Source organism: Arthroderma uncinatum (genome assembly GCF_011692745.1).
Source record: "Arthroderma uncinatum strain CBS 119779 chromosome Unknown scaffold3, whole genome shotgun sequence".
Classification (NCBI taxonomy): Eukaryota; Fungi; Ascomycota; class Eurotiomycetes; order Onygenales; family Arthrodermataceae; genus Arthroderma; species Arthroderma uncinatum.
In genome coordinates this window covers 1,719,505-1,732,985 of record NW_022983865.1, presented here as the reverse complement: position 1 = coordinate 1,732,985, position 13,481 = coordinate 1,719,505, and the positions used below count along the sequence as shown (strand labels likewise).

The 13,481-nt window shown below is 48.6% G+C and overlaps 3 protein-coding genes across 3 annotated transcripts; 2 read left to right on the top strand and 1 right to left on the bottom strand.

Annotated features, from left to right (window-relative positions):
- Positions 1-589: 589 nt before the first annotated feature.
- Positions 590-3,907, top strand: GIQ15_04291 (uncharacterized protein; the record flags this gene model as incomplete). Its single annotated transcript, XM_033551708.1, has 1 exon — positions 590-3,907. One exon carries the CDS (start codon positions 590-592, stop codon positions 3,905-3,907), a length of 3,318 nt encoding a protein of 1,105 aa, XP_033405438.1.
- Positions 3,908-4,498: 591 nt separating this feature from the next.
- On the top strand, positions 4,499-5,235 carry GIQ15_04290 (uncharacterized protein; the record flags this gene model as incomplete). Its single annotated transcript, XM_033551707.1, has 3 exons — positions 4,499-4,622; positions 4,679-4,939; positions 4,994-5,235. 3 exons carry the CDS (start codon positions 4,499-4,501, stop codon positions 5,233-5,235), a joined length of 627 nt encoding a protein of 208 aa, XP_033405437.1.
- Positions 5,236-6,317: 1,082 nt separating this feature from the next.
- Positions 6,318-12,181, bottom strand: GIQ15_04289 (protein kinase subdomain-containing protein; the record flags this gene model as incomplete). The annotated part of the gene is made up of 5 exons (XM_033551706.1): positions 6,318-10,725; positions 10,771-10,981; positions 11,040-11,623; positions 11,672-11,914; positions 11,964-12,181. The coding sequence occupies 5 exons, from the start codon at positions 12,179-12,181 to the stop codon at positions 6,318-6,320; spliced, it is 5,664 nt and encodes a 1,887-aa protein (XP_033405436.1).
- Positions 12,182-13,481: the final 1,300 nt, after the last annotated feature.

Sequence of the window (13,481 nt, the reverse complement as noted above, 5' to 3'; positions counted from 1 at the left end):
CAAGGGGTTCTGAATCCAACACTCAGTCCCAGGTGTGTCTCTGGTACGCAGAGGTCTTGTTGCTGTGAGGCTGAAAATCCAGTTAGGCAAAGGGACTTGGTATATGCAACCAGTTGTATACAAGTGCTTTGGGTAACTGATATGGTAAAACTGAAAAGCTCAACGTTGAAATGGCCTGTAACTTGAAGGAGCTTTATTGAAGGCTTTGATCGCGAGTATAAGACTCTTGATCCTAAGGCAATGAGCGTCCTTGTATATTGGATATACAAGTCCCTCATTAAGTTTTCCGTGAAAGCCCTTTATGGACTCCCCTTCGGGGGTCCCTTGTGGACTCTCTGCTGGTAGCCCCAGTTGGACTCATCTAAGTCTTGGCTTCTTGAGCTCCTTCTTAATCACGTGACTCGAGGTTGTTCCGTGCCGTGCGTTCATCCGATGAGTTGTGGGTTCTAAGGCTGCGCCTCAGTCAGTCCATAACAAAAATTGTATTCCTTCAAATCAGAATCACTTTTCTCGTGGCTCTCTATCAACGCAATTACTGGAGTTAGGAAGGTTTCTGATTAGGCTGAGATTCTTTATGTTGTCGGACAAGATGACTGATTTCGAAGATGCCATCCGACTCGCACAAGAAGCTGTCGCTATGGCACCAGAGGACCATCCAGATCGGGCAAGATGTTTAAATGATCTTAGAATTGCACTCATCAACAGATTTCGAGAAACAGGAGCGATGGTCGATATCGACGAGACCATCCAAGTGACGCAAAAATTGATTAACATAACTCCAGAAGATTGTCAGAACTGGGCAAGATATTCAATCGCTCTTGGAATTCTACTCAGTACCAGATTCTTGAATATGGGGGAAATATCCGATCTTGATAGAGCCATCCAACTTCAACAAAAAGCTGTGGATTTAACGCCAAAAGACTGTCTAGATCGGGTAACGTATTTAGACATTCTTGCATTTACACTCGATATCAGATACTCCAGAATAAGAGCAGATTATGACCTCGAAAATGCTATCCAATTTGGGCGGGAAGCTATTGATATAACACCAGCAGGCCATCAAGACCGTGCAAAACGCCTAAATGATCTTGGAATTCGATTTGGCGATCGTCACTTAATAACAGGGGTATTATCTGATATTAACGAGGCTATCCGACTTGGACGAGAAGCTGTCAATATAACGTCAAAGGACAATCCAGATCGGGCAAAATATTTGAACGTTCTTGGAAATCAACTCAGCGCTAGATATGTGAAAACAGGAGTAATATCAGATCTCGATGAAGCTATTCAAGTTGGACAGGATGCTGTCAATATGACGCCAGAAGACCATCCAGATCGGCCAGGACGTTTGAGCAACCTTGCAGCTACACTCCGCCAGAAACATATAAAAACAGGGCAAACGTCTGATATTGACGAGGCCATCCGACTTGCACGAGAAGCTGTCGCTATGATGCCAGAGGACCATCCAGATCGAGCAAAATATTTAATCGTTCTTGGAAATCAACTCAGCGCTAGATCTGTGAGAATAGGAGCAATATCAGATCTCGATGAAGCTATCCGAATTGGGCAGGATGCTATCAATGTGACGCCAGAAAACCATCCTGACAGGGCAACATATTTAGGTAATTTTGCAGTTATGCTCGATAATAAATACCTAAAGATAGGGGCAATGTCTGATCTCGAGGTTGCTATCCAAATTGGACGTGAAGTTGTCGACATAACACCAGCAGGCCATCCAAACCAGGCAGGGCATTTGAACAATCTTGGAAATCGATATAGCGATAGATATTCAAGAACAAGAGCCATGGCTGATCTTGACGAAGCCATCCAACTTCAGCAGAAAGCTGTGGATTTAACGCCAAAAGACTGTCTAGACCAGGCCATGTATTTGAATAACCTAGCAGCTACACTCGGTGAGAGATACCTAAGAACAGGGGCGATATCTGATCTCGAGGTTGCTATTCAGCTTGGACGCGAAGCTCTTGTTATAACACCAGCAGACCATCAAGATCGTGCAAAACGCCTAAACAATCATGGAATCCGACTTGGTAACAGATATTCAAAAACGGGAGCTATGTCTGATCTTAACGAGGCCATCCAACTTGGACGAGAAGCTGTCAATATGATGTCAGAAAACCACCCAGAACGAGCAGGGTGTTTGAATGATCTTGGAATCCGACTCGGCAACAGATACTCAGAAACGGGGGAAACGGCGGACCTAGAAGATGCTCTTACATACCATCAATCCGCTCTATGTCAGCCCAACTCGTCTACCATCACTCGAATATTAGCCGGTAGAGAAGCTTTTCGGCATTTTGCAATCATATCGAATTGGCAAAAGGCTTACGAGGTTTCGGATATCGCCCTTCATCTTCTTCCTGAATTAACATCGCGTTCACTTGAGAATTCTGATAAGCAGCATATACTTGGTCAAGTGGTAGGCCTTGCTTCTGACGCAGCAGCGGCGTCATTACATGCAGGGAAGGGGCCGTCAGTAGCACTGAACTTGCTTGAACAGGGCCGGGGCGTGATCGCGGCATCCCTTGAGGAAATACGGATGGACATTCTAGATCTACAGGAGAGATACCCTAAGCTGGCCGAGCTATTTTTGCGTCTACGGGATGAACTAGAGTTGCCTGTTACACGCAGCACTTCTCTCATGGACGGAAATGGCGAGATTTCTATGCAGGTTCAAATGAATCGACGCTACGAGGCAGGCAAAAGGCTTGAAAAGCTGATTGGCGAAATCCGCGAGCAACCCGGATTTAAGGATTTCTTGCTAGCGCCAAGCGGAAGTGAAATGCTAGCCGCTGCAAAATATGGTCCTATCGTTATTATAAATGTCAGCGAGTACCGTTGTGATGCAATACTTGTCGAGCAACATCAGATAAGGTCCCTGGCTCTACCCGACCTTCACAGCAAGGAGATCAACAAAAAGGCACAGGTAGAGGATCTAAGAAGCCTGAAACTTCTAGAGTGGTTATGGGATGTTGTCACGAACCCCATCCTGAAAACTCTAGGATTTACCGAACCTCCGTCTGATGAAAGTTGGCCACATATATGGTGGATTCCTACTGGTCCTCTAAGCAAATTTCCCCTCCATGCAGCTGGGCATCATAGTAAAGGCTCTTCTGAAACGGTTCTCGATAGAGTCATGTCGTCTTACAGTTCGTCCGTTAAAGCAATTATACATAGCCGCCGCCGTCCTAATATATTTTCAACCCCAGCCCAGGCGCTCCTTGTCGCCATGGAGCATACACCGGGAAGTTCTAGGCTTCCTTTCGCAACTAAGGAGGTTGATATGTTGCATGGCATATGCAAGGCGATGTCGATCGACCCTATCGAGCCGGGACGAAGCAAACAAATTGTCACATCGCAATTGCCACAATGCAAAATATTTCACTTTGCTGGGCACGGCCATACGGATAAATACGATCCATCCAGAAGTTATTTACTTTTGGAGGATGGCAAGGACGACCCGCTGATGGTAGCCACCCTTCTAGCAATGAATATCCGAGAACACTCACCATTTCTAGCCTACCTCTCTGCTTGCGGGACTGGTCGGATCACAGATGAGAGGTTCGTTGACGAGAGCATCCACCTGATCAGCTCGTTTCAACTGGCAGGGTTTCGCCATGTTATTGGCACTCTGTGGGAGGTTAATGATGAACTGTGTGTAGACATGGCGAGAATCACGTACGAAACGCTGAGAAATGGAGGTATCACAGATGAAAATGTGTGCCGCGGGCTCCATAACGCTACCCGTGAGCTTCGGGATCGTTGGCTAAATAGGGTTAAAAGCGGTGATAGACCATTGCGAGATATTGTTCTGTGTGATGGCGGCGATGGCTACAGACAAGGTAAAGGGTCGTTACATTGGGTTCCATATGTTCATTTCGGCGTCTGATTCAAGTTCTGTTCATGTCAGTGGTACTTATCATGCTCGGGGCCCGAATTTTTTATAGTAGGCTCAATTTCATTGATTCATTAGATTGGTAATTTTTACCACCTTATCTTGTCCAACATAAATCCCGCCAGAGATAGAGTAGCATAATACATATCCAATCATGTCAATGAAGTATCTACTGTAAATCGTAGGGCAGACATCAGGCGATCCAATAATAATGTGTCCAACCGATCCCCAAGGCTCCTGTCGGATTTGGTGGAGATTATGTTATTTATCCCCACTCCCATCTGGTCCACCACCCGATGCAGGCCGAGTTACACCTCATAATGCTGCTTTCATTATCAGGCTCTATATAGAGCCCTAGAGCTGCTCACGAGGAGCATCCTCTTTATACAATTATCAACTTCATCATATTCATTCCTCATCATCTGATTGGTCCACCAGGCTCTTTGTCAGCCTCTCGTAGGCTGATCCGCTGCATCTTCCGCTTCTCCATCACCGTGCCTGTAGGCGGCGTTGCCGATAGCTCTTCGTCAGACACAACCAAATATATTTTTATTATTATCGTACCTCTCAATAAAACATACCAATATGGAGGATTTGGGCTCTATCTGCAACCGCATATGGTTTCCCATGAAGCAACTAAAGTACATTCTTACGTGGTCCTTGAAATGCAAGATCAAAGAAAGTGATTGCGAAAGTCAGATGGTAGAGAGTATGTCATTATTCACATTTCGGGACAAGAAATAGGATAACACTTATTTGATGCAGTCGAGGAGTATCGTGCGGGATATCCCCGTTTTTCTGCTCTTGTCGCCGCACATCCGTCGTTTCATATCTGCCGCCGGTTCGGTAATTTACGAGCTCGCCTCCTCCTCTTCAAGCAAGATAAGATATCGTTGCTCGAGAAGCAGCTCGAGAAAATTGATAAAGAGGAGAGCCTCGAATTATTTCTTGGGAGCACGCGGCATGATGCTAATAAGGAACGGCGTTTGATCATTTCTGATATTGATATTGCGTTGGCTGACTACGGTATTCATGCTTTCCCGAGCTCTCTAATAATGTTCAAGCCTGATGGTTTTATAGACATGTTCATCGAGAGGACTCAACAAATATTCCGTTATGAACCTGCTAATCCGCGGGATGTACAGAGCCTTCGGAACTGGCTCCGTGGAAACGCCTGCCTAGCAAGGAACGAGACTGCTTATTTGGACAAGTATAATGAATTGCTCAGCATAACTTCTTCTGACGATAAATCTATATCACGGCTAGAGGCTTGGATTGAGGATATCCTCGTTCGTTACTACAAGGGTTTCCACAAGGTCTGAATTGCACTATGTGATCAGCTCAATTTGGCCTTCTAACACGGTTATAGCGTCCATACCCCAACATCTCGAGCGACCCAAACGTATATATATTCCCTAATCGCTTACTAGCAGCTGCATCGCAAGCGCTATTACTCTTCATCGTCGCTCTCATTCTGTTAGTTCCAATGCTTATTTGCTTGACTGTGAAAAGTATACTTTCGCGAGCCGTGATTGTTGCAGTTGCTACGTCCATATTCATTGCGACTATATCGGTAATAACTAGGGCGAGGTCAATAGAATTGTTTGTAGCGGGCTCAACGTGAGTGTCATGGTCACAAGTAGAAATGATTCGACTTATTACGTACTGACAGACAGATTTACAAAATTTTTAGATATGCTACTGTTTTGGTTGTATTCATTTCTAACAACGGAATGAATTGATTGCATACCGAGCACCATCAGCAATATCCGTTAATGTATCTATTTTCATTATTTATTATTATTATTATGTGATTGGTGGTAATTAGCTATAGCATCCACAAAGTAACTGTTGACGGAGGCAAACAACTTCCTCTCACCTTATCCGTTAATATATGGCGGAATAATGAAAGGAAACAGAATTTTGTGGAGGCGCAATATTCGACGACTAACTCAGCTTTTGTGTATAATGCTACCTAAAATGCTTACGTATGAATAAAGAGAGGGTGAGAGCTCTCATCTACAGTAGCTTGCGATACCGGATTCACCTCTAAGCTGTTGATATTGAATTGTTTGTTCCGTCATGTGCATGCTAAGGTTTAGCCTTACCTAGAAAGGTTAAAGTGGACTTGGCTCGGTACCTGACAATGGCCTGTAATCTAAATGTACTATGTCGTAATATCCTTATTTTTACAGAACAATAACCAGGGGCTATTTTGTAGCTTATAGCACTGCACTCTGAATAGTATCCTAGAATGACTTAGCAGCCGATGGGTTCTCAGTATATCTCAATTTAATAAAACCCAGTATGTAGCTATCTGTATACATGTAATCGATAGGATTGCAGGGTTATCTAGCTATCGAATAGTACAAAAGTTGACTATATTGGCCATAATGCCCTTGGTTTAATGTTTGTCTTTGATACGGGAAAGCATATGCTGTGATGCCAGTCGACTTGGATGATCTTCAGTCAGTGTTGCCTCCTGTACTTTGACGACATGCTCGAGGAGCCGCACGGCCTCTCTGACCTGGCCATCTGCCTGGTAGGCCCACGCGAGTTCGTGCTGTGACGCCAGTCGACTTGGATGGTCTTCAGCCAGTGTTATTTCACGCACTTTGACTACATGCTCGAGGAGCCGCACGGCCTCTCTGACCTGGCCATCTGCCTCGTAGGCCCCCGCGAGTGCGTGCTGTGATGCCAGTCGGTCTGGATGGTCTTCAGCCAGTGTTATTTCACGCACTTTGACAACATGCTCGAGGAGCCGCACAGCCTCTTTGACCTGGCCATTTGCCTGGTAGGCCCCCGCGAGTGCGTGCTGTGATGCCAGCCGACTTGGATGGTCTTCAGCCAGAGCTGTCTCCTGCACTTTAACGACATGCTCGAGGAGCCGCACGGCCTCTTTGACCTGGCCATTTGCCTCGTAGGCCCCCGCGAGTTCATGCTGTGACGCAAGTCGACTTGGATGGTCTTCAGCCAGTGTTGCCTTCCGCACTTTGACGACATGCTCGAGGAGCCGCACGGCCTCTTTGACCTGGCCATTTGCCTCATAGGCCCCCGCGAGTGCGTGCTGTGATGCCAGTCGGTCTGGATGGTCTTCAGCCAGTATTGTCTCCTCTACTTTGACGACATGCTCAAGGAGCCGCATGGCCTCTTTGACCTGGCCATTTGCCTTGTAGGCCCTCGCGAGTTCATGCTGTGATGCCAGCCGACTTGGATGGTCTTCAGCCAGGGCTGTCTCCTGCACTTTAACGACATGCTCGAGGAGCCGCACGGCCTCTTTGACCTGGCCATTTGCCTGGTAGGCCCTCGCGAGTTCATGCTGTGATGCCAGCCGACTTGGATGGTCTTCAGCCAGTGTTATTTCACGCACTTTGACAACATGCTCGAGGAGCCGCATGGCCTCTTTGACCTGACCATTTGCCTTGTAGGCCCCCGCGAGTGTTTGCTGTGATGCCAGTCGACTTGGATGGTCTTCAACCAGTGTTGTCTCCTGTACTTTGACGACATGCTCGAGGAGCCGCACGGCCTCTCTGACCTGGCCATCTGCCTGGTAGGCCCACGCGAGTTCGTGCTGTGACGCCAGTCGACTTGGATGGTCTTCAGCCAGTGTTATTTCACGCACTTTGACAACATGCTCGAGGAGCCGCACGGCCTCTTTGACCTGGCCATTTGCCTCGTAGGCCCCCGCGAGTTCGTGCTGTGACGCAAGTCGACTTGGATGGTCTTCAGCCAGTGTTGCCTTCCGCACTTTGACGACATGCTCGAGGAGCCGCACGGCCTCTTTGACCTGGCCATTTGCCTCATAGGCCCCCGCGAGTGCGTGCTGTGATGCCAGTCGACTCGGATGACCTTCAGCCAGCGTTGTCTCCTTTACTTTGACGACATGCTCGAGGAGCCGCACGGCCTCTTTGACCTGGCCATTTGCCTCGTAGGCCCCCGCGAGTGTTTGCTGTGATGCCAGTCGACTTGGATGGTCTTCAACCAGTGTTGTCTCCTCTACTTTGACTACATGCTCGAGGAGCCGCACAGCCTCTTTGACCTGGCCATTTGCCTGGTAGGCCCCCGCGAGTGCGTGCTGTGATGCCAGTCGGTCTGGATGGTCTTCAGCCAGGGCTGTCTCCTGCACTTTGACGACATGCTCGAGGAGCCGCATGGCCTCTTTAACCTGGCCATTTGCCTCATAGGCCCCCGCGAGTGCGTGCTGTGATGCCAGTCGACTTGGATGGTCTTCAGTCAGTGTTGTCTCACGCACTTTGACTACATGCTCGAGGAGCCGCACGGCCTCTTTGACCTGGCCATTTGCCCGGTAGGCCCCCGCGAGTGCGTGCTGTGATGCCAGTCGACTTGGATGATCTTCAGCCAGTGTTATTTCACGCACTTTGATGACATGCTCGAGGAGCCGCACGGCCTCTTTGATCTGGCCATTTGCCTGATAGGCCCTCGCAAGTTCGTGCTGTGATGCCAGTCGACTTGGATGATCCCCTGCCAGTGTTGTCTCCTTCACTTTGACAACATGCTCGAGGAGCCGCACGGCCTCTTTGACCTGGCCATTTGCCCGGTAGGCCCCCGCGAGTGTGTGCTGTGATCCCAGTCGACTTGGGTGGTCTTCAGTCAGTGTTGTCTCCTGCACTTTGACGACATGCTCGAGGAGCCGCACGGCCTCTTTGACCTGGCCATTTGCCTCGTAGGCCCCCGCGAGTGCGTGCTGTGATGCCAGTCGACTTGGGTGGTCTTCAGTCAGTGTTGTCTCCTGCACTTTGACGACATGCTCGAGGAGCCGCACGGCCTCTTTGACCTGGCCATTTGCCTCGTAGGCCCCCGCGAGTGCGTGCTGTGATGCCAGTCGGTTTGGATGGTCTTTAGTCAGTATTGTCTCCTGCACTTTGACGACATGCTCGAGGAGGCGCACGGCCTCTTTGACCTGGCCATTTGCCCGGTAGGCCCCCGCGAGTTCGTGCTGTGATGCCAGTCGGTTTGGATGACCTTCAGCCAGCGTTGTCTCCTCTACTTTGACGACATGCTCGAGGAGCCGCACGGCCTCTTTGACCTGGCCATTTGCCTCGTAGGCCCCCGCAAGTGCTTGCTGTGATACCAATCGACTTGGATGACCTTCAGCCAGCGTTGTCTCCTCTACTTTGACAACATGCTCGAGGAGCCGCACGGCCTCTTTGACCTGGCCATTTGCCTCGTAGGCCCCCGCGAGTGCGTGCTGTGATGCCAGTCGACTCGGATGACCTTCAGCCAGCGTTGTCTCCTTTACTTTGACGACATGCTCGAGGAGCCGCACGGCCTCTTTGACCTGGCCATTTGCCTCGTAGGCCCCCGCGAGTGCGTGCTGTGATGCCAGTCGGTTTGGATGGTCTTTAGTCAGTATTGTCTCCTGCACTTTGACGACATGCTCGAGGAGGCGCACGGCCTCTTTGACCTGGCCATTTGCCCGGTAGGCCCCCGCGAGTTCGTGCTGTGATGCCAGTCGACTTGGATGGTCTTCAGATAATTTTAACTCTTCAATATGATAGACCTTCTCCCATAGCTCTACAGCACCTTTGATTTTGCCTATGTTGTATAGGTTCTCTGCAGCTAACTTGTAAAGTGCCAGATATACTTCCTGAGGTTCGATAGGGTCAAGCTTCAGGCTATGAAATAAGGTGCTCAACGTCCTCTCAACTGAGCGGTCCATCCGCAGCTGGTGCATCAGTCTACAACATTGGAAGACAATTTGAAGCTTTGGTATTGATGAGGGAGGTATGCATGATTGTCCGTCTTCCCTGCTCAAAAGTGACTGTAGGTGCAGCTGCAATGAGAGCCGATATGGCCGCCACCCGGTATTTCTATAGTAAGATAGTGCGAGGGTACATCCCGCAGATATCCATGACTGGCGGCGTTGACCATCAACCTGACGTAAATAGGCCCAGTTTTGCACAAGGGGATGTAAGTAAACTGTTTTGGCGCCGCGCTCCTCTCCCTTTTGGACCAGTGCAAGGGACTGTAGTAAGTTTTGAGCACTTTGTAACCGAAATGGGTCCCAGATATTTTTGCGCCATTGTATGGTTTGGGGAAGTTGGGAGACGTGCCAGCGGGAAAGGGTGTCAATGTTAACATCTTCTTCGGGTGTCTCTTGAGCCACTTGAGCGCCAATCCAGGTATCCTTAAATAGCTCTAGTGGTAAATTGCTGTAATGTAGAATGGCTAGGAGATGGAGCACAACCAGCGCATCCTGACTATTCTCCCTCTTCGAGGAACTTAAGGCCTGTATAGATGCTTCAAACGTCGCATAGACATTGTGGTATCTTGGCGGCGCTTGATCTGGGCCTAAAGATAACAAACGTTTTGACTCTATTCCATACACTGCAGGATACTCCTCGACAGAGCAGAAGTCCTGGGCTATATATGCCCCTGCTTGTATCAACGCGAGCGTGTGCGAGTCCAGAAGTTTGACGATACGCAATGCAGCCTCTTTGTATTTGTCTGACGGCTCCATATCTGCTGCCTGGAAAAATAAATTCAGACAGTCAGCAGGCTCTAAGCTCCCAAGTGACTTAGATCCAACAGTGCTCAGTCGACGACTTCGGTCATTTCGTGATGTCAGGAGAATGGCACCTCCGGATCCTGATGGAAAATAACGTGTGTAGTCAAACTCAGGGTCGTCGGCATTATCTAATATAAGGAGCCAGTCGCGCTTCTCGTTAGATAGCGATTGCCTCGCGCCATCAACTGTCTCAGCAGCTGACTTAAGCATCTTTGCTATTTTGATAAAGTCGTCGGTTGCTGCGGATTCGCTGCCTGCATCGACCCAAAAGACACCCCAGAAACTATGTTGTCAGCAGTACCTTAGCCCAAAGGTAGGATAAACATACACTTCTCGCATCTCATCCGCGACTTTTAGGCAGATTTCGCTTTTTCCCAGACCCCCCATGCCAGTGATAACGAATCGTCTTTGCGTCCGACTTCCCTCTTTGATGGTTATTGCCGATTTGATTCGATTTATAATATCAACACGGCCAGTGAAAAGTGTATTGACAGATCGCTGCACGCACCAAAATTTATTTCTAGCAACCTCTGTTACGCCTACAGAAAATCAGCTAGGGCTATGTATTGATTTAGGAGAAATTTTCCATATACACACTCTCTTTCAATCCCAGGTTTCGAATGCAGTCCTCCATCCGGGATATTCGATCCTGGTGCGTGAGATACCCTTCCGTGGCCGATTCAATTGCGCCCTTACTTTGATATTCATCCATACCGATGTCCTGGAGGCCCTGCTCCACATTGAAGCGAAAATAACGCTTCTTACCGTAATGGATCCGCCATCGGTCTATGAACTCTGCTTCAGTGTCCTCTGTTTCGGTAGCAATTTGTGTTAAAGTCTTGCTTAAGAACCCCATAAGACCTTCCTCGAATGACTTCATGCCCGGGTTTCCAGTCCCGATCGAGATAAAACATTTGACCAATGATTGCAGATCCCCTGTATCACGACACCAGAGATTCGATGCTTCTCTCTCTACCTCGTTGACGGGGTTGTTTGCTCCGAAGGCGCCATCAGCGAATGTACGGTTACCGATGGAAACCGGATCAAAGAATGTCGTTGCCGCGGTGGTTGCAAGCGCGGCTTCCAATATCGTCGCAGGGATATTTTGCTGACCACGAGGAGGTTTATAGCTCCGAAGTCTTACGATTTTCTTCGAAGAGCGATCCGTAGCGCATACGAAGCTAGTCTAGTTAGATACCTATTGATCAAAAAGGGATTGGGATACCTACACATGGCACCCTCGCTTTGTCCCATTATCAAACAACTCCGTCTCAGGGATGCCTTTTTGAGAAATCACCCCTTTGATCGCAGCCTCAAGCTTGGTTGAGTCGAATAGTGCTTGAGTGCCACCGGTGAGGTTCATTGGAAGTCGGTGAAGCCTTTTGCCAAAAACGGCTTCCGCGAGGCTGCTGTATGCTTCAATACACTCATCCACATCCATCTCAAGCCGCCCAAGCATAATAGCGATAAGTCTATGATGTCAATTAGTTGTGTACGTCGCCTAGACGTAGGCTGTCTTACCCGCCGGTGCTAGTTCCGCCGATAAGGTCAAAAATGTCACATGGCTTCTTTCGATGTTTGCCCTCTTTTTCATCATTTAGCCAATCCATAATGGCTTTCAAGATGTAAAGCGAGGACAATCCCCGCACCCCTCCGCCATCCAAAGATAGAAGGCAGCGCCCTTCTCGATCGAGGGAGTCTGGTTTCCCGCCGTGGTCGGTGAGCATATCTTGCTCCATTCTAGGCTCTATATTCTGTGCTGGTCAAAGTGGTTTTTGTTTAAGCTGTCTCAAGCATCACAGAAGGCTGTTTTGACGATGGTGCTGGCGGCGGAGCAGTGGACAAGGCTGAAAATTTGGGTTACTGCCGGGTGGGGTAATCCACTCAACTTCTCAGTCGGCCCACATTTTTCCGATGTCATCAGCTAGTTAATGTTGAGATAATGGCTTACCAGTATGGTTAGCCGGCCGCTTACTAGCCGAAGAGATATTACCTGTGAATATGCGGGCAGGATCTGGTATCGTTGCTCTCGTTGAAAGCGCGCAATCTGAACGGGAGTCACACCGAAAGGAGACCATCCTTTCCGTCTGAAGCCGATTCGCTTGTCGCAGCCAGATTCATCCACATACACGAGGTGAAAGGAGCGAAAAGCCAACATATTGTGCAGGTATATGTCCCTTAAGTCCTGGCTCTGCTCCTTCGCCACACGACGAGCGGTTTTCTTTGACCAGCCAATTCTGGCCAAAGCCCTGCTGATACAGGATGTGCTTATAAGGACCTCAAACTCATCCCAAAGGAACAGAGCCATTTCATCCAAATACTGGTCAGGCCGTTCAAGGAGATGTTCTCGCAGAGCGTCCAGCATAGCCGGCGTGATGGATCGAGGACGTCCTCCCCCGTTAGGCGGAGCTCTGGTCTGGCCAAAGTGACGGAGGTTGGAGCGAATGTTTTGAACCGAACGGATGCTACAGCCAGCAACAGCGCCGATTTGGCGGTTAGTGAGCGAGTTGCTGAGAATCATATCTCGAATGAGATCATGATGAGAGGCGGCAAGATTCGGTGGCATGGAGGGCATTAATTAATAGGGTCCTGTGTTTATGGTACATACACATATACGAGGCTGCTTTTCAGAGTCAACATTTAACTTCCTACGGCGCCTGGTCATCACTCAGTAACAACAAGGATATTACGACATAGTACATTTAATATACAGGTTAAGTTCAGGTACCACGCCAATATTACTTTAACCTTTCTAGGTAAGGCTAAACCTTATCATGCATATGACGGAATAAACAATTCACAACCGACAACTTAGGGGTGAATTCGATATTGCAAGCTACTGTATCATTTATCTAGTGGGCTAATCATATTCGTGTTTATCTTCGCTGCACTTGCCACCCCCACTGGAGACACGGAAGATTTCTTACTAGAAAGTCTTGTGAGCAAGTGCTAGGCTTACCCCTACCTTGCACGGGCTGTGTAGCTAAATCTCTATAAAATGAAACACGTGGACTCTACACAGCCCTGGAAAATTTCAAT